General features: G+C 41.6%; 1 protein-coding gene across 1 annotated transcript; it reads right to left on the minus strand.

The window, feature by feature from the left end:
* Positions 1–356: 356 nt before the first annotated feature.
* Positions 357–21038, minus strand: OLFM4 (olfactomedin 4). Its single transcript, XM_074149967.1, has 6 exons — positions 20958–21038; positions 18700–18771; positions 15769–15921; positions 9593–9805; positions 8486–8639; positions 357–1150 (listed from the first exon to the last, which is right to left on the minus strand). The coding sequence occupies exons 1-6, from the start codon at positions 21036–21038 to the stop codon at positions 357–359; spliced, it is 1467 nt and encodes a 488-aa protein (XP_074006068.1).
* Positions 21039–21249: the final 211 nt, after the last annotated feature.

Here is a 21249-nt window from a genome sequence, read left to right on the forward strand (position 1 = left end):
CACATCAGTGGATAATTAGCTTCTTGGTCAGTAGATAGGCTGTGCCCATCAATTTCTGTGAACAAAATGCACTAAGTCTGTACAGTAAATCTACTCCTAGAGGCAGGACAATTGTAAAGCACAAAGCACCAATAAACACCAATCAAAATCTAAAGAACCCAGTACTGCCAGGCACTGCTGCCAGCAATACTACTAATTCCTTTAAAGAGTATAAGTAATATATATAACACCACCCTCCTGGATACCAGATAGAGTATACCAGACCAGATAAACCCTAAACCGGCAGTAGCATTGTCTAATTGGATCTCTCATTTCAGTTGCTGCCAGTTTTATCACATGCTTATGGCACTGAGATGTTAAGACTGAAAGGTCACATCGTATCTTAGAAGGTAACCATCATTGTAAACATACAGTTTCTGATCTGAGGGGCTATAATCAATACTCTGGATTGTATCTAACTTTTTATCCATAATGACACTTACTCTACCTTCTTGGCCGGTACTTGTGTCATACATGTAGAAGATCTCCTCTTTCCTAGTGTTTACTGGCCTTGTGGCATACAGAACACCACATAACATGAAAGCGTTGGAAACAGATGGCTTGTACTGTCTTGTCTGCCAAGTATTTAGCACATCAAGTGTGGTCTCATTGAGTTTGCTAATCACAATGTTGCCCATGCTATTTTCTGTTGAATATATTACCCATAACCCACTTTCATCCACAGCAAAATCTATGTCTTGCCACGATACACCTGCATAAGAGAAACGGCTACCAGTAACAGCATCTGGAAGATCCTTTCTCAAAACCGCGGTGTTTGTGTTTATATCATGCTTCACCATACGTCTTGAATTATAAGCATGATAGTACAAAAAGTTATTATAAAGGGCAGCACCACTTCCTTCCCCATATTGTATTCTAGTTTCATACAGGGGTTTAAACAGCAGCAAATTATCAAAGGAACTATAAATTCTGTAGTATTCCAAGTATCTCCCATCTGTGTTCAACGGTGCAACCCAATAGACTTCCTTCTCTGGGTTAGAGGGAGAGTAATCTCTACCCCAGGAACCATATTTGTAGGAAAATCCTCTCCAGTTCAGCTTTACAATGTAGGGCTGGCTAACATTCAGCAGTCCACGGTGAATGCAGCTACCTGCAATTAAAGAAAAAAAAAACAAGCAGGTTTTCCAAATGTCATCATTAGGAGAGAGGTTTTGCATACTGTAGCCTCTAGAGTGTTCTTACTAGGGATTAGCTTTGTGGCAAAGCAGAGACACAAATGCATAACTCCATGTGTAAAAGGCTCATTTTTTGGCCCAGGGGAGTAGGGCGGGGGGTAAAAAAGATAGGGACATCCATCCTTAGTCAGGATTAATTCACAGAAAATAAGTGCTCACTGTGCTGTTCCAGACAAGGGACAGATTTCTGTTTCTACCCATTTGATGTATGCCAGCCTGATGCACTAGGAAATCCCTTTGAAAATACAATTTCAGAAGCATTTTAGGTTATTTTCTACCTCAGTGGAACTGAGAGCATGGGTGATGGGGAAAAAAAAAGAAAGAGGAGCATCCGATTTCTGTGTATTTCACTGAGGAGGGGAAGGAAGGAGCAGCAGCAGCAGTAATTCCAGAGTCACATTTCAGATTAGCATTCTGCTGTCAGAATCACAGCTTTACAACAGTGCATCATAGCTGCATGATGCCTTCCACCTCAGACCCTCAAAGAAATCTGCAGACAGTAAGAATCACAGCCTGGGAAGTGTAGACAGATATTATTCCCAGTTTTTATGTGAGGCAACTCTAAAGAGAATATGACTTCAAGCTGAACCAGAACAGCTCTGTTTTCCACATATCAACTATGAAGCCATTTTCACGATCATGGAAAAATGAGTTTAGATACATGAAATACTTTCCTTTTACTCATGGTGAATGGCAGTGACATTCCTGTTTCCTGATAAATTCTCAATGTTATAAGTCACTGGTGGAAAAAATCCTCCACTCAGAAATCTCTGTGTGCCTCTGATGAGTCCAAAGCTGCCACTGGCAAAAACCAGCATGCTTTTTTCCAAGTGTTAACATTAGCTTTTTGTATGACTGCCACAAAAGTTTTCCAGATTTTTCATTGTGAAGATATGTTCACCTGAGGTAACGGAGATGGAGATGTCAAGTAGCTGGCACCAGCTCACAAGTTCAGTGGTACTCCAACATTTCCCTATTCAGTGAGGTGCTCTAGCCACTAGACAGCCTTCCTTATGATAGATGGAGTATCATATGAATAGATCCAAGTCTCACATGTCAATTAATGGATAAATTAATGGCCACAACTGTTTGATGTTAATAATACCTCCCTCAGCACAGGAACTCTGTGCACCACCAGCTATGGCATCGATGATGAAAGTCAAACTTACCTTTTGAGGTTTTAATACTTTCCATGAGTACTGTGTCACAATTGCTTACAGATTGTATGAAAAGAATGGATGTTCATAAGCTCAGTCATGTGAAGGGATGTCTAGCATATAAATAACCTACATCTTAGCCCAAAGAAGAAAAAGAAATAACAGAGAATTTACCCTTTACCCTCAAAGCTGGCCATCTCTAAGCAAGGCCAGACATACAGAGTTGAATTGAGAACTCCTAAAGCTACTGACAGAAAAAGCCTAGGAGATATCTTGTTCTCAAAGGCATCCTGGTTTATCCCACGGATAGACTGAAATGCCAAGACAGACCAATCTGAAGTACTCTACTTGGAAAAAGACTGGGAAACAAGATATTTGGTGAAAAATAGACCATTGCAAACGCAAAGAAATCTTTTTCTGATCTGCTTTGCCCAGGGGGGAAGGTGCTCTGCCTCTGGGACAAGGAAACCTGAGGCTTGAATGTTAGAAATGTCCAAGCAAGAGTGCAGCATTTGCGCCAATGTGTAAAGTCGATTTGGTCACCGAAGGTCTCTGTGTCTCCTCCTTTCTCAAAATGTACCATTTCTCTCCTTGCACTACGTAACACCTTCACTCTCACTGTTTTGTGCTGTCTTGCGCTAGTGACTTGAGGGACGTGACTCACCTGCAGCCTCCTCACAATGTCTATGAGGAAGGTGGGGAGAAGCTTTATTTTAAGTGTAAATCCCTATGTTGAGCTAAATTCTTGTATATCCAGGCCATGCTGGCAGCATCCTTGGGATCAGTATTTTCCACGGGAGCAGCTCTGCATCACTGAGTTCCCAGCTCATGGTAGAGAGAGAATGACGTGAGTTGTGAACAACCCCACCTCCTCCTCCAGTCCCTTTTGTGTCCTGGGATTCCCGCGGCTGAAACGTGGGATGACCCCGGTTGAACGCTGCTTCCCTCCGTGCCACCAAGAATCGTAGCGAATCAGCCTTCCTGGCTCGGAGCAGATGAGCGTTTAAGCATGCACTTAAGTGCTTTACAACGGATGAGGCCCCGGAGCGGAAACCTCATTTCCAAATATAGCACACAAGGAAGGCACTGCTGTGTGGCCAGCTAGGTTGCATCCCTGGAAATGGCACATAGCGTAGCTAGTAACATGGCCTCAGCACTTGGCACGGAGGCCAGTGTTTGGAGGTGCTTATACCTCAGCTCATGCAAAGGAAGAAAGCTGAGGCAGACAGTGCAAAATGGCTTGCAGTCTGCCAGCTCCATAAATCAATTTGAACTGTTTTTTTCTTAAATCTCTATTATGTATTGTTACCTCCGGCATGAGGGCTTCTTTCAAGCTGGTGACATATTGAATACATTACTGTGCTTAAATACAATAAACTTCTTATCTAAGAATTAAATGGTTATTAAATGCTCTAAAACTCTTGATTTGTTTAGAAAAATATAGCGCCAAAGCTTGCAGGTAGTGAAGCACTGCTAAGCTCATCTATATGCGACCTCAAATAATTTTTCATGTCATTAAGCAGAACACAATTTCAGATTTATTTTAATAATTCATACATTGTTTCATAAATAAAAAACAAACGTGTGTTCAGCAGAGAGACCTTTTTTTACAAAAGAAATAATAAATTATTATTTCTTCCCTTAAAGAGATCTCTCTGCTGAACACTTGTTTGGTTTTTATTTATGAAACAATGAATTATTAAAATAAAGTTAGAAGCGTGTTCTGTTTTAATGACATCAAAAATTGTCTGAGGTTTCTATAGAGTATGTGCCTGATTTTGATTTCCTTGAAAACTCTCCCAGAATTATTATTTTTTTTTACCAAAAAACTCTGTGGTAGTCAGGGGGTGATCTGTCTTCTGCACAGGTTCAGAAGAATTCATTGTTGTTTATTTAATCTAAACTTGCCTCCCTGCCTGGATCTTGTGGGAAAAAAAATGCACAAAGGAAACAAAGTGTCATGTAATTTTGTAAATATTAGAAGGTACTTGAAATAAATCCATATGCATTATTCAGACTTTCAAGTTTTTAACTCCTTTCTCCACTCTTTTGGGCCACTGATAAATGATGTCCTGGTATTTTTGCCTTCCTTTGTTTCATGCTTATGTAGCAAATAGGCAAGAGGAGGACTAACATAGGTACATACACACATACTTCTCCTTCTCCCTACATAAAGAACCATTATCTCAGCTCAACTGTTTACTAATCCTTCTGTTTCATAAAAAAAGGAGCTGGCACTTAGTTGTCAGGACTGGAGGGAGCCTGACTTGCTTGGCTGATGGGCTGCAGAACTGAGCATGAGACGCATCCCATTGGGTCTTGTTTCACTCTGAAGCACTTATAGAGCACATCAGCTCCTCACTCCAACAATACAAGTGCCAAAAAACCTCCAGCAGCCTCCTCCCACCAAGCAGCTGCATCTGATCGCAGAAGAGAAGGGATCGCACAAGGTGGGACCCACATTTAAAGGAACTGCCGTGAGGGGTACAGAGACCAGGAGCAGGCTGGTACTACACCCTCACTCTGGCGCTTTCAAGCACCAGATGTGCATCCTTCTCTCCCATCAGGTGAACCACTGCATCCAGATGTGTGAGCTGTTACACGGGAGACAGAGCTGCTCGGGGAATGGCTCATCTTTGCTCCTACTGTCTCCCTGACTTAGGAAGACCCATACAGACACCTCTGTTCTCACCAGACACGGGCTGACAGCTGCATCAGACAGACTTATGTTGTCAGCATCTAACAGGGCATGAGGTGGAGGGCTGCAGTTCATCTGACCTACCTTCAGGCAACTAAAAATTCAGGTACCTCAGCTAAGCTCCTTCCATTGCCAATGGAGAAATGCATGTGTCTCCAGGGGCAGTTCAAGCAGCCTTGGAGAGGAGGCACTGGCCAGCTCTTTGCAGATGCCTGTAGAGTACACATACTCTCTCTTTGTGTATGGATATACTCATTTCAAAACACAACCCAGATCACTCAAAAAACACAGACATCTTGGGTACATAGGAGGTAAAATATAAGGTAAAAGTGAAATCGCTGTAAGACTCCAATAGGATTGTCTGAGTTTCAGCATTAGGCTACACCAGGTCTTCAGCCTGCGGAGACCTATTCACCAGTAACTTGAAATCCTTAATTTCTAAGTGTATAAAAGCCAGAAAAATCAGCTTTGCTCTTTTTTTCCTTTCTTTCTTTTTTTGCCTTTGAGAGTTTTATCTGACTCACTTCCCCCTGCTGCCTCTCTCAGATCATTTCAGTGAGATGTGACAAAGAATCTGCTGCAGAGTCCTCAAAGAACCATCCTGGGGTCTTTTCTGTCTGTATCTGCCCTGATGCAGCCAGATGAGATCAGCACCAAAAAAAAAAAAAAAAAAAAGGAATGGATAAGTATTTCATCCCACTGAAGTGATGAGCAGAGAGATACCAGGAACTGCTGCAGATAGGAAAATAAGTGATGATGAGGAGGATGATTAACTATATATTCACCAAGACTCATCTCAGACACTCAGACACCCACCTCTCTGGTGAGAGAAGGCGGCGAATGGAGACCAGTGATTTCTTTCTGCTATGTCGCTTGAGAACAGGCCTGCTCACTCTGAGAAATACAGCAGCAAAAGCCTTGGGGGAGAGAGTCAGAGGGGCTGTGTACTACAGCACTGAGAAGCAAGAAGCTTTAATTAAACTTGCCTTTAGACTCATGGTCTTAGACAGCTTGGGGATTAGCCAAACTCTCTCTAGTTCATGTTGCCTGCCCAAAATATGCAGGAGAGGGGATGAAGGGGGAAAGAAAACGCAGCCTGAAAACAGGACAAAGAGTCAGTTTAATACAAACATTATAAATATAATATGAACTAAAAGCAGGGCAAGGCCAAATGGTTTGGCAGGAATTCAAGGCATTCAAGCTTGCAGAGAAAACGTATGGAAATTGTGTTCAAATGCGTAAATGAGTGCTAGAGAGCTTCAGAGGCCTAGGTGTGAGCATCCATGCAAAGCCTCCAAAATGACCATCTAGAAAATGCAGCTCTCTCACATACTTACTCCATCTCCCCAAGCAATAACATCTTCCTACTACTATCTGTTTTCAGATACAGTCCGCAGGACACGTAATTGCTTTACAAAGTTCTCTGCCCAGGGAACGTTTGCTCCCTGCCAGGCACACAAAGTCAGGATACGCCAGTGCTGTGTGCATTAGCAGAGATCTGAGCCTACACAACACCTGGGTTATCTGTATAGCTGGCATATCCCAACAGGTAGGAAACTTGCCAGCCCTCTGCAGTTGCTCGGCCGGCAGTCCTTTGTGCCAGCCTCAGAGACCACCCTCACCCTAAAGCTGGCCATGACAATAAGCCCACACGCATCTTCCAACCCCTCCAGTGTTCCTATTCCTGTACGCAGGAGATAAAGTCAGAGACATCACCAGAGGATGTCCTCAGCTGATGTCGGTGGTGGTAATTCTCTGGAAGTCAATGAAGCTACTGTTGTTCATACCACCTGGGGTTTGGGTCTTCTAGGCTACTTTCTGCTCCTTGGTTCCCACACAATGCAGTGACATGCAAAGGTGCCTGAGTGAGCTGGCACACCGGTCAGGAATAAGGCAACACTAAAGCAATACCATTTTGGTCTCAGATAAACTCTATCCATCTCCCCATCATGCCCTAAGCAATGCTAAATAATTCTATTACAGTCATAATCCTATGCAGTTACATTGACCCATCCCGGAGCTATGATCCTGCTCTGGGCATGGCTTGCCTATCCCTGCATGGAGCTGCACTGTGAAGCGTAGACATTCCTTTCCCATTCCAAAGGCTCCCACATCCCACAGACGCTTACACCAACCACCCAGGCGTAAAAGCGGTGCCTTCCTCCATCACTCAGGGAAGGACACGGTATTCTTGTTTCAGTACTTTCTCACCAAAACAAAGGCTTGCTGTAGGCTTGAAGAGAAAGAGGCTGTTTCTTTCCACACACCGTCACCCCTAATAAATCAATGAAATGCCCTTCAAATACTTTTAAAACATTTCTTGCTTTTCTTTTTTTTTTTTTTAATTGACACATTTTAAGCCCTTCCTTAAGGAGCTGAGATGGGCCTTGAGATCTTGCAATGTGGGTTTTCCTCTGGTCCTGTCATTATTCCCTTGGGAGAAGAGGCCAACACCCACCTCCCTACAACCTCCTTTCAGGTAGTTGTAGAGGGCAATGGGGTCCCCCCTCAGCCTCCTCTTCTCCAAACTAAACATGCCCAGTTTCCTCAGCCTCTCCTCATATGACTTGTTCTCTGGACCCCTCACCAGCTTGGTGGCTCTCCTCTGGACGTGCTCCAGCAGCTCAATGTCCTTCCTGTAGTGAGGGGCCCAGAACTGAACACAGTACTTGAGATGAGGCCTCACCAGTGCCGAGTACAGAGGCACCATCACTTCCTTTTTATATGAACTCACTCTGGAAACCACTGATCTAAGCCCCAGAACATAACCTTCCTAGTTAAGAAAATGGTAAAATTCTAGTTCTGTTGAAATCAGTGATAAAGCTCCCACTTATTTCCCTGAGACCAGAATTTCCCCCCAAGGTTCTTGACCTTCTGATTTAGAAGAATCTTTTGCTTGTGAAGCAAAAGTAATCTTCATGCAAAGCTACCTTCCAGAGCTTGCATACCAACAGCTTTAGTACATCAACTGTTCCTCATACGTTTCCCAAGCAGCATAAGAGAAAAATTGCCGTGACACAGGTCACTTTCACAGGAACTATTAAAAATCAAAGGTAGTCAGAAAAAAAAGCATAATTTCCCACAAAAAAAAAAAAAAAAGGTAATTGTTTTGAGAGAGAGAAGGGGGGTACAGATTCGCTTTTCACACTGCAGCTGAGAGAAAGATTACAACTTTTTCCAGTTGAAAGCAGCTACTGTGTCTGGAAGAGTTTGCTCCCTGCCCTCATTTTCCTTTTGAACCCATTGATGAAACATAAGGAGCTGTCTTCTCAATTTGTCAAGAGCTAAGTAGTATCATTACAACTGTATTTAATATTAACAAAGAAATCTTTGCATTTACTGTTCCACCCATGTATTATATCGTTTCTTATCTGATATACAAGTGAAATGCTTACCTGGTGGGAAATAAGGGGGTACTGTAGTTTTGTTTCTGCTCTCTTCGCACTCTTTCAATCGATTCTGCAGAGACACAATTTGTCGACGAATTGCAAGGACGTTGTTTTTGTCCAGTGATTCTAGTTCATTTACCAGTATAGTCAGATTTGTGATCTAGAGAAAAAAAAAAAAAGAAAAAAAAAGAGAAAGAGTAAGTTTGAATTTTTGTCAACTTTATTTTACAGATATTTGCAGGCAGGGTTGATCATATCATAGAAGATGCTACAGAAAAAGTTTTAAGAAATATCCCTAAGAAAAGACTTCATCCTGCAAGCCTGAACTTTACATTTACAGCGGAGGTACGTGACCACAAGGAAATGTTTTAACACTCAGTTGTATACCATAATGCAAAAATATAGTGCTATTTTATTCATAGTTTAAAAATACCCAGTAAGTTTTAGGCAAGTACTAGCTATTGTATATAAAAAGTTCTTATTCCAACCTTATGAAAGTATCTGGAAATTTTATTTGCAAAGATAAATAATGTTCTCAATCACCTACTTGATGAGCTAGAGGACAATGGAGAAAATGATATTTCACTTTCCATCTGAAGTAATTATTCTCTCTAGGTGAGTGATTAATTACAATTTTGAAAATGTGATTTATAGTCTGTTGGGAAGGTGATAGTCTTTCCCACTTCTTGATTTCATATTGATTAGACCACTGCCCTAGCAACCAGAAGCTAATTTTATAATTATCTAAGTTAAAGCACGGAGGCTTTCAAGCATGGGGGTCTAAAAATTAATATTTATTATAATAATTTAATCAGCTCATGTGCTTAATGCTATGCAAAACTGTTAACTTTCAGGCAGATATTTGGCAAAAATAAAGAGGTCCCCATTTTGTTTTGGGTTTTTTTGTTGTTTTTCTATGCTCTATATCAAGGAAAAATATGTTAATACATTTAAGGTCAAGCTTTCTTTTAATTTATGCTGATGAAATGCTAAAATAATTCCACTGGCTGCAGTAGAGACAGGCTACATTTCCTCAACCTAAACAGTAAAGAGAGAATAAACTATTATCTGTATATTTGAATCCTCTGTGGCTAATTAGGACTTTGGCAATACCTCCAAATATATTTGCTCAACGACGACATTGCTTCCAACAAGGCTGGATTTCAGCTGAGTGACCAGTCTCTCTAGGTCACTGATTTCCACTTTCAGTAACTGGAAGTCCAGTTCTGTGTAAGATACACTGCTCTGCTCCATATGCTGCACTCTGATGGTTAGATTAAGGATTTGCTTCTGATACAGTTCAATCATTTTTGAGTACTCTCTAACCTTAAAAAAAAAAAAAAAAAGCACATATTCAAGTCAAGGTTAGCAAATAAAACAAGCCTGTCTGACATCTTTATTATATTTCTGAGTACCCCATGCATAACTTCCACATATTTGACGTTTATATTCTTCGCATAAACTACATAAATGAAATTCTCATCACATACATAAAAAATGTTAAATTTAACCCTCATTTATTGTTGGCAGTTCCACAAAGTCCCCTCAGGAATGCCTGGGGATAACTGAAGGCAGAATTTTACTCACAGTCTTCCATTTTTTTAATTCTTTGCCAATATTGTCTCTGTGAGCTAACTTTATCCTCAGTATGCCAAGAACTTACATTGGCGAAAATTTTATTAGGAAATCTGCAGTGTATTATCTCACAAAAGCAACCCGAGGAGGCTGAAAAATGCAATAAAGGATTCCCAAGTTTTTCAGCTTCGTTTCCTATTAACTCTGAATCCAAATAGGATTTTACCCTGCGTACGTGTGAATTATGCCAAAAGTTGGCAGAACTAGTTTGGGGTTTGTCTTTGGGCAGGGGGGAATGTTTAAACACAGTGTTAAAAATCAAATCTGGTTTAAATGAAAGCATAAAATTTATTGCAGGCTTTAGCTAAAGTAATTTACATATCAGTCTTTTCAGCCTTTGAACCATTAAACAGTTGTCCGCATAAATATATTTTCACACATGTATCTGCTGAGGTAAAGGTCACAGCACAAGCATTGTGATGCCGGATGTTAAGAATATTATATGGATTCAGAACATTCCATGGAAAATGTTAGTTCCTTGAAATTTAACACTTTGGGAAACACATATCATTTCTCTCCTATATGCTTCATAAAATTCATGCCTGTTTTCCCTTAAATCAATATAATTGTATCACAAAATGTAAGAAGTAGGAATAAATATAATTATTTTGTTGCACCAGTAACTCCATATTTATACTCTCAGATGGTGTTTGTAGTATAAGTCCCTCTCTTTACAGCACTATGATTTCCATAACTATTACATATTTGACTGAAAGATTTTTAGCCCACATCATCTCAACCGTTCTTGCATTATCTTAACATAAAATGAAAGTCGGTATTTTTTCCCATTGGCTCTGAAATGGACTCTAAAATCCTGTCATTGTGTGAAGACCGTGGACTCCCTGTTCTCCTTTTCTAGCAGCATCCCCTGGGATGGAAACCCCAACAAACACACTTATCAAATAATTCCTTTCAGTTTTGATTGAATCCCATGGGTACCAAAGAGGAGGTATAGGAGCTCACAGCATGGAAATTCATGAAGGGCAGAAAGGATCCCTTCAGATCATAAAATAGTCAGTGATGTGGTTTAAGGAGAACTGCAAGTGGGAAGACCCCCTTTTCAAAAGTATAATTTTCAATAATGGCATGACTACGCTATAAGGCTGAATTAATCTCTCTGCATGCACATACATAACGTACACCAAAACCAGGCAGCTCAACCGCGTGCATTTAAATCAGGGTTTGAAACAGATCTGCTGTTCTAAATGTGTGCAGCCAGACTTTGAGTTGCTCTGATATAAACTGGCACATCTCCATAAGCCACAGCAGAAGCACCCTGACTCATAAGACTAGATGCTCTAGATCTCCCAGGTCAAGACTGGGTAACTTCAAGCTTAGAAATAACTAAGCTACTTATTACAATTAAGAATAAAATAATAGTAACATATAAAGTCTTAGACCTAACTTCTTGTATAAAAAGACAGCTGAGAGCCCTTGTCCTGTCTGACATGATCATCTGTTCAAGAGGGAACTGGACAATGTTCTTGGAAAAGCCACATGTAGTTGGACCTCACACTTTCACTGATCACCAAAATCAGTTTGGAGTTAGAAGATATCCTCAAAAAAAATCTTCTGAAAAGATTCTCCAAAGGCCAGTGTTTAAAATGTGTGCCTAGAACTTGCACAGAGAAAAAGCAAGCATATATGATTACAACCTGAGAAATATAAAACAAGCCCATGTCCGAACAAGGTTGCACTGCTGTGTGAAGCTACGTATATCATAGAGATATTTGGAAATCTATCTAGGTATTAATAACCTTTCTCACAGTAACACTAATATTACTGATAATAATAATAATGATGCAATATAGGTCAAATCTAGAAGCCACTGAAATGAACAGACTGCTGGAATTAATGATGGCTACTCATTAGTGAGAAACCTGTGAATCTGGAGTTTTCTCTAGGGGCCTGAGAGCCTGGACAAAATGCTGGAGGCTGGAACAAGGCATACATAGTTATTTCAGCCCCGATTGCAGAGTGCTGCAGGGCACAGACCTGAAGTTCTCCTCCCACATCAGAGGGTTTTCACTCAGTCAACCGTCTAGGTCATTTAAGGACGTGTCAACCCCATCCAGTGGAGTATAGCTGAGAGATATCCATACAAGTTGAGCCTGAACTAGCCCCAGCACTCTGCAGTGCTCTATACAGCCACACCAGCATCGCAATGAGCTCAAGCTAATAGCTCCCCTGGCGAATTATTGGACAAATAAAATTTTCTCAGCAGTGCTGCTCTAGCAGGTCTATACCGCTTTTGCAGACAAATCCAGCACATATGTCAAGCATTGCAATGCCCTGTGTGGACATTCCTACCTGCTCAGGTCTGGCGCAGGAGTTTCTGTAGTTCAAAAATATCGGTTGAAAGAGGAACATGATGTTGCTCTGTTGCTTGGCAGATAGATTTAAGCAGCTTGTAATCCCTGGTCTTCTACTGTAGCTACCTGCTGGGGGACTGGCAGTTGTCTCTTGACAGACTGGCACAGAAATTGTGTGCATATCCCATCTTTAGGCATACAGAACAATAACTCGTATTGATTGCCACCACATTTGTCATAAAAGCCTAAAGAAGGGTATGATGAGTGCATAGGGCCTCTATTAGCTCTTTGTAGGAAAAAAATGGAGCCATGTGAGGCATATGTAGGAAAAAAATTCCTCAGTTTCATTTTTTCCTCCTTTCCAAGCATTGTCACCCTCACGGAATGAAAAGGGCATGAAAAATCTGCAATGCTCATTTACTGTGTCATTTACTTGCAATTGGTATTTATCAGCACGGGTTTTGCAGCATGCAAACAGACACTTCTCCAGCACGTATTTGGAGAGTACAGAAGGGGGAACAAAAGTGCAAAGATGAAGATGTAAAAGAAAAAAAAAAAAAGTGGGAGGACTGAGGGAAGATGAGAAAGAAGAGACAAAACCAGCAACTCTATAAAGTCAGTTGGCCCAGGACACTGGCTTCGGGCAGGCCTGAGCTCTACGGACCCATAAGAAGCGTAGTTGGCAAGCAGTCTGCAAGCTGACACCGAGAAGAATTCTACTGCAGGTTAACATTTTGAAAACAGCTGTTCCTGGTGGAGGGGAGGCATAGTTTTTTTTCTCCTGTTTTTGTTATGTGAGGGTGTTGTGGCTGTTTTGAGCCAAGTTCTGGAAGGCACTTTCTCTCCTTGGGATGAAGTGCTGATCCATTCCTAGTACAGAGGTGTCCTCTCCGCTTTCCTATTGAGAGAAGCAGCCTATTCCAGCTTCACTTTGAAAGGTTAATTTTCTTCTGTAATCATAATTATGCTGGCAAAGGTTGATGTGACAGAGGAAAAATTAGTCTGGTATTTTCAGCCTACGGTTTGTACTCATTTGGCACATGAGAGCATCTCTTTATCTGCGAGCTTCCTTGCCTGCTGATTCTATAAAAGGACCCCCTTGCTTTTTGAATTAGCCTACAATCAGGCAAAAGGTTAACGATTCAATCAGGTTGTTTATCTGGGACTTCTAGCACACGGAAAGCATCCTTAAGAGGGTCCAATCCTGCAGCTCTTACCCTGGGAAAGCTCCCATGAGCTTCAAAGGGTGTTTTAGGAGAGCAAATAAAGAATGGGTTCTCAGAGTCAAAAAAGCAAGCACTCAGTAGAAATTCCCACCCCTGTGGTGAGATCAGGTTATGTTTGAGCATAATTCCTCAGGATTTTACTCAGGATCATTTCTAATAATGATCAATAATGAGAACTGGGCTTTCCTCCATTTCATTATTTCCTTCTTTCTATGAGTATATCACGATTAAATTTGTGTACATGATTGTACAAGGGGGGGTTTTTCCACAACTGGAAAGGTGAAGAATTTTTATGCATGGAGACTCATGGATCACAAGATCTGAGATTACTTAAATTCAGATATCAATAGGGCAATGCTTGACAGCTTTCTTCTTTCTACAGAAGAACAGTATCATAACTGAAAAATTTTACATACACAGAGTTACAACAAAATGCATTTCTGACCCAAAGTATCTCTTTGCCTGGATCACACCAAAGTATATGTCACACTTTATCTAACTAGATGCATTGTAACACTGCTTGGCTGATTGGTCTCGACAGGATGAAATTCAGTGAAGCCTGAGTTAGGTCAGGAATTTTCACTGTCTGCAGCAAGAATTGAAAGCCAAGGTCAGTGCCTACACTGAGTTACACTGCTGGGCACCTAAGGATGACAGCATGGGTGCCATTCTAATTTTAGATATCTATAGTAACCTGTGTATTTATATGAGCAAGACACCCGACTTCGATGGAGATCTGAGGTTGTCCATACAGAGAGGTCAAGCAGCACTTGAGATGCTTCGCAGATCTGCATGAGACTAGCAGATAAATCACACATCCTAAGGGAAAAATGCACCATTCTGAGGAAAGTACTGGTAAGAGACTGGGAAAGATGGTGCAAAAACACCTTGAAGAGTCACACCAACTTTCTGGCTGGAAATCATGGCCCTGATCCTGTCCCAGAGCAACTAGCTTTAAATGCTGGCGCTGACCACAGTGGGAAGAGTATGGGGACCTAAAATCTCAGTGATTTTCATGGATCGTTAACTCTGAACTACACCTCCATCCTGCAAAGAATCAGGTAACTTCTGCGCTTCAAGGCAGTGAGACTTCTGTCAGCTTGCCCTTCATATCCCTGCTGACAGCTGCATGTGTTTCATTGTTAGCTCCAGTTCTTTCAAAACAAATTATTTGAACTGAAAGATCTTACCACAGGATCTTCTGCCTGTTGTTCTGTTTTTTTATGCACAATTTCTTATCTGTTCTTGATTATACCAGAGGAGGGTTATGAATATTTATGGTCAGAATTTATAATTTAATGCTGTGCCTTTTCTGCTGATTAATTCAAGGACACTTCATTTCTTAAGATGCTTGGTTCCTGAAGAAAACACTTTCTGCTGGACACCTAATCTGAATCCTGAATATTTATCCACTATCAAAAGTCAAAGGCAGACTTCTGTCTTCACAGGCAGCTTCACCTGGTGCAACAAAGCACCATGTTTGGGTTTGCTTGAGTTCCTCAAAAAATGGATCTGAATTCATGCAACAAGCAGCCAAAGGTGTAAGGTGTGTTTGACTTCAACAACAATGCATAATTCAGTAGTCTCGCTGCCACAGCTTCAGATGTTGACAAGGAAGATATTTGGGGTTTTTTATCTTTTTTTTTTTAATCTCTGAGAGCAGAAGTGAAGGGACAAATATTCACCTACTTCTTCACTCTGGTCTGTGGTGACCTTTCTCCTCTTTCCCTTCATTTCCCTCTTACAAGCCGTCTGGCTTGATACAAATAATAACACATGAAAGAGCAGGAGGCTTGGCTTCCTATAGCTCTATGTAGCAATCACAAACCAATAAAACTGAGCCAAAAGAGGAAAAACATAACCATTCTTCCCAAAATACCATATGCCTCTAGCTACAAAGGCCTAGAAAAGAGACCTAAGGATATTCAAATGTGTTACATACTACAACGTCAAAGATTTGAGATTTAATCACCCTTCTCGTTGTTCTTACAGAACCCTCTTTCCCACCGTTTGAAAGACAAGTCACAGAAAAGCACTGACTGCTGTACTTTTTTACAGGCAACTATTTTTTCAGCAAAGATACAATTGTTATATTTATGAGAAAAGAACACCTTACTTGAGAAAGCTCCAACTCAAATTTCTCTGAGAGCGTTGCGGCTATAATTTCCAATTTCTCAGCCTTCTGCACTGGGAAGGTGGTATCCGGCAAGTACACAGAGCACTGGCAAGTTCCCCTGTCATCCACAGAGCCGGACACATTGGTAAAGAGCTGCAATAACAGATAGGTAAGGAAAAAAGTGTTAACATTCTTCTCTGGAATCAGGAGTTAACGTCCGACAATAATATGATCTGTGAAAACTATGAGATGAACAACTTCGTTACTAGATGTCTTTCAGCTTTTTCTTCCAAGGAACTCAAGGTATCTAACAATTTTTATGACAGCCTTACAAATCTTTCTGAAAATAGTTAAATATTACTGTAAATATTTTACCATTGGACAATCAGAGGCATATAGTAGTTCTTACTTTCCCAATCTTGTGGACAGTGTTCCTAAGATACTGAAATAACTTTTCCAGCAGGTGGAAAAACACACAACAGCAGGAAAATAATAACTTAGTAATTCAGTTCTTATAGTTACTGTTCTGTTAATCTGAATTGATCAGATCATCTAGTCATTTCCATCCATAGAGATGAAAGCACCAAAACAGAACTAGTAGCAGGGAAAGTTTTGAAAAGAAAAATGCTTCATTTGAAGTTTCTCAGTCAGCCCCAGCAAATAGACATATGCATTTCCTTATACACCACTGAAAGGTGATGAATTAAATATGCGGGCTCAACCTCAGGTAGAGACACTTACTTTGCTACAAAATATTGCACATAACACCCACACACCACAGCCTGCCCACCCATGTTTGTGGATAGTTTGCAAAGCTATTGCCCATGCCATTAGCATGAATCGCCTGGTCCTGGTAGTGTGCAATGTGTATGGTGTATTATAGAAAGGTCAGGGCTGGCAATTCCTGATCTTGCCATAATTTACAGCCAAAGCACATCGTTTCCTATAAACATTGGGCTGAATACTGAGTGTGTTTGGAGCAGTTCTTTTTTGTTTGTATACAAAATGTTTCCTGGTTCATAAACCTATCACGAATTTATTAATAAAGATATTTGATGTTACTTTAAAATATTCTGGCACACACTTCAATGCAGTTGGATATTCTAAAGCTACAGACTTGCTCTTTAAATACTCTTCTTTGTATAATCTCTCCTCCTGCCTTGCAGAAATCCCAGTGTTATTCATGTGTTTTCTCTTTCTCCTTCCCTCTTAAAAATAAACAAGCAAACAACAAAACTATCTACTGAAAGCTGACATTTCAGCACTTCTTCCCTTGCTTTTTCACAGTGATTTCAACTAAATTCCTCACTGCCAAAGCAGCCCAGGACATGCAGCGATGGCCAGCAGCAAAGCTGTCTTGATCTGTGAGCCCAAGAAGAGAGCAGCAGCAGGCAGGAATGATCCCAGTTCGCACTTCTGGCAACCTCTTTACCGCAGCCATAGCAAGCAGCACGCATCTCATTTTTGAAAGAAAGCATGAAAAGACGTTTTATGTGTGTTACTCAAGTACCATGGGCCTTAAAACTTCACTCAGAGACAGACTGCTGAAGATATTTAATATGAAAGGAAGCAGAGAAGTATCTCATGGCATTCCAGAACGTCCCAGAACAAAACTTCCATTGATTTCACTGCCAGGTAGGTTACCAAAACACTTCTAAAAATCCCACTGAGACCATGCTGCAAACTATTTCTAAGTTTCCAAGTACTTTTGAAGATATGGCTATCAGTATCTAAATTACTTTGAAAAATAGGTTCCTAAGTCACTTAGAAGCTTCAGCACCTCTAAGTCTTCTGGGTATGGGCATGAAATATGCCTTTTCCACGTCACTTCAATTTAAGAAACGGAGTAGGAGTCAGCAGGTACTTGATTTTCTGAAAACCAGGAAATTTATTTAGCTGACTAAATGTGGACTTAGGGTTACATCCTCAAAACAGCCTAGCCATTTCAGTGCTTAATTTCCAGCTACACTGTAGCCCAGTGGCATTCACGGTGTTGAATTAGATACTTGCTCTTCCTAAGACAAAGAATGGGATCCACAGAAACTACATGGCAGGGACAGAGGCCACCTCAGCTGGGCAAGGAGATGGATGAGGTTTGGGTCCTGCTAACTGAGACTTAGAGAAAGACTCCTAGCTCCATTTAACTTTCTAAACCCTCTACTGGAGCCAGACACTTAGCTCTCTCTGAGAAGAGGTCCCTCCACGGAGCTGTCTACCATCTCTGACCTGATCTAGAGCTGTGCTTTGGACAAACCCTGTTCTTGATATTAGGTTGCAGGACCATTCAGAGCAAGTGTGTCCCATCAAATCTGTTCCAAAGCAAACATGTTATTAAGCAGTCACTGACAGAGAGAGGGAAAGAAACCAAATCCTGAAATCTGCAGACCACGGACTTGAGCACTGTACCGAAGACACGGAAATCAGACTCAAGTCCCTCTATCAGAAAATAGTAGAATAAAATTTGAGCTAAGTAGAAGAGGAAGAATCAAGATTTTCTCCTCCCCAGCAACTACAAGTGGGCACTTCTCAGAAAACAGTTTCAAGGCACTGCTCTGGTTTACATGGGAAAGCAGAGTTGAAAAGAAGTCTTCCCCCTCCTCTAGGGAGGCTGTAACCACCCAACTGTTTGGTACTTTTCATCAAACCCCCACTGTTTCATGTCTGGGATCCAGTTCAGTAGTCACAAGGACAGAGCTTTGGATATGACTTCAGGCATTGAATGACATGGAAGCAGCACTGATGATTTTGGGAATTCACTACTGCCTGAAATCCTGGATACAAAACACCTAAACACCTTTTCCTGGGCAGCCTAAATGGTGAACACATATCAAGATTAAATCTCTGAGTGACTATGTAGCATTTAAAAAATGGGACACAAGTTCCTAATTTTGTTTTTTTCTGGACGTCATTGAAGAACAGTAATGGTCATACCTTTGGGGGAGTGTGCAGGGCTCCAGTCGTCTTGTCAGGCTGAGTCAGATATGGAATGGTCACATAAGTGGTCTAAAAGGCAAAGGAAAGCCTTTTCAGGGTGAATTCCTGCATATGGAACCATCCCTTCCCCACCAGCTAGTCTCCATCCCGCTGCTCCAAAGCACTTCAGTTTTATTATCTATAAAATTATTGGCTTTTCTAATCTGCTGCTGAGGCAGCTAACGTTTCCCCAGGCAGTGTCACTTCATAGACACCTCTTCTCGAAGAAAGGTTTTGTGTGACCAGTTCAAGGCAGGGGACACTCAGCCTGCCTGGGAGGTGTGAGCTGGGGCTCTGACGGGCAGCCCTGGCAGATTGCGTGGCAGTCTGAAACGACAGTATTGTGCCCCCCTGCCCTAAATCCAGAGACTACTGTCCTCCTGGCAGGGACATCCTCTTTTCGCCACTCCTCTCGGCGTGGGACTCACTGCCCCTTTCACGCCAAGCTGTCAGGCTGCAACCTGTGATGGCTGGGGCACACATCCCGCTCTGCTACTGGCACCACAGAGGGGGCAGCATCCCACCACGGGGAGGGACCACTGTGGGACCCACCACATTGCCAAGGATACTGCCAGGTCCACTTTGGGAGTCTTTTATGTAGTAAGACTATGTAGTAAGACTATATACATCCCTTTTAACTTTCATCTGTGGCTGGCGCCTGCCTTCCTGTCACAACAAGCAGAGTGGCTGTCACCCTGGCACTGTACTGTGCATCCCAAAAAGTCTACTGCACCCCCACGTAGCGTGCAGAGCATAGAGCATTGCCATGACGCAGCACGCTGTCCCCCATAGTGGGGGTCTCACCAAAATCTGTGGCAAACTGGGAAGTGCAGCAAGACACCCTCAGTGTCAAATGGTGTGACAGATGGAGCATCAAATGGTCTTCCCCTGCAACAGGACACCTACCCCTGCGTCTTCCTGAGTTTCCCAAATCTCAGATGGAGCCCCATTCCCAACCCAGGGAATGGTGGGGAAACCCAAATGGCTGGCAAAGGGACACAGCATAAACAAGCTTTTGTGGGACAGTTTGTCAAATAAACCCATCTGAACAAGTATTTGTGTGCTTAGATGATCACACTGAACGTGGGGGGCCAGCTAGTTGCAATTAACAGTGGTAGGACAGAAAGTATCACAAATTGTGCAAATTACACAAACTAAGGACTAGCTTAAAGCTAAGCAGACTGAGGAGAAATGTCTCCCATATTAAGCTTTCTATCCTCAGCTTATCAACATATATTTACACCTCCATCTTGACTTTTGCATCTTTCTGTTCCTTGAGCAGATAAAAGCACCTTCCCGGGAGATGCTGACTTCACTGCCTGCATTCGCAGTGCTCCCAAACTTCAAAAAATACAGCTAGGGGCACACAAGCTTTTTTCTGGTTGGTGACTAAACCAGACAAATCAGAAAGAGTCACTGGGAGCCAAAATGGGTTTTTTCCAAATTTTAACTAAAAAATACCAAGAGGCAGTCACTTTGGGTCAAACAAAACCAAAATCTTTTGTTTCATTTGGAAGAGCTTTTAAGCTATTCGCAAACATTTTCTTCTGATAATTTAAGCCCAGTTTTAAATTTAAAAAAAAAAAAAAAAAAAGAGAGAGGCAGTACAAAACCAAAGCACATCTTTCACTAATTTTTTACATTTAACGTTTTTCTTCAAAGTTTTCTCTTCTCCCTTCCTCCCTGGATTTGTCGTTGGTTTTGTGGGGTTTTTTTTCTGATTGATGGCTTTAATTTGAACGTCTTTCTTGCCCAACAAGATACAGTTTTATGGGGAAGAGGGAGAGGACCCCACAAAAAACATCTAGCATGGCTTTCATGTGCCTGGTCGCAGAGCATGACAGCAATCATGCGACTGGGAAAGCCACCACCTCCCAACTCCTTCCACATCAAAGATGTGGATCCTTTCCTGCTATAAGCCCTTGCTAATTAATTAGAAGCTACACAGAGCATTTAATATCCACTCAGATCCTCACTGGGAGTTGCACTCATCTAACCAAAGGCAGAATTTGACTCTGATATGAAACCTGTGCCTCACTTTTACATTTATTCCCCAGTCCCTGTACATTTGTTGGGGGGAGGGTGGAGGAATATTTCAAGCTTTCTCCATTCAGAGATCTCAAAAATTTCCTGATAATTTTCCAGTAACCTTAAAAGAATTTTCAGCAGTCTAAAGTACATGAGAAGACAAGAAGGTTATGAGACCCCCATCTTACCTCTCCTATTACTTCTGTTGTTGCAGTCAGAGAAATCACGCTTTGCATGAGGAGCAGCACAGCCACCTGCACGTGCTTCATCTTCTCGGCCAGCAGATGTGACAGCAAAGGGACAAAGGAGGTCTTATATACTAGAGCCTGGGGATTTCCCTAACCAAACCTTAAGGAACTTGCACGATACTTTTCTAAGTTTTTGAAAGAAATGATGTCATGAACTCATATAATAACAGGTGCCAAATTACTAACGTACAAAGAACATATGAGTTACTCCATTAGAAATTAACTACATACA

Source organism: Numenius arquata, chromosome 1 (genome assembly GCF_964106895.1).
Source record: "Numenius arquata chromosome 1, bNumArq3.hap1.1, whole genome shotgun sequence".
NCBI classification, from domain to species: Eukaryota; Metazoa; Chordata; class Aves; order Charadriiformes; family Scolopacidae; genus Numenius; species Numenius arquata.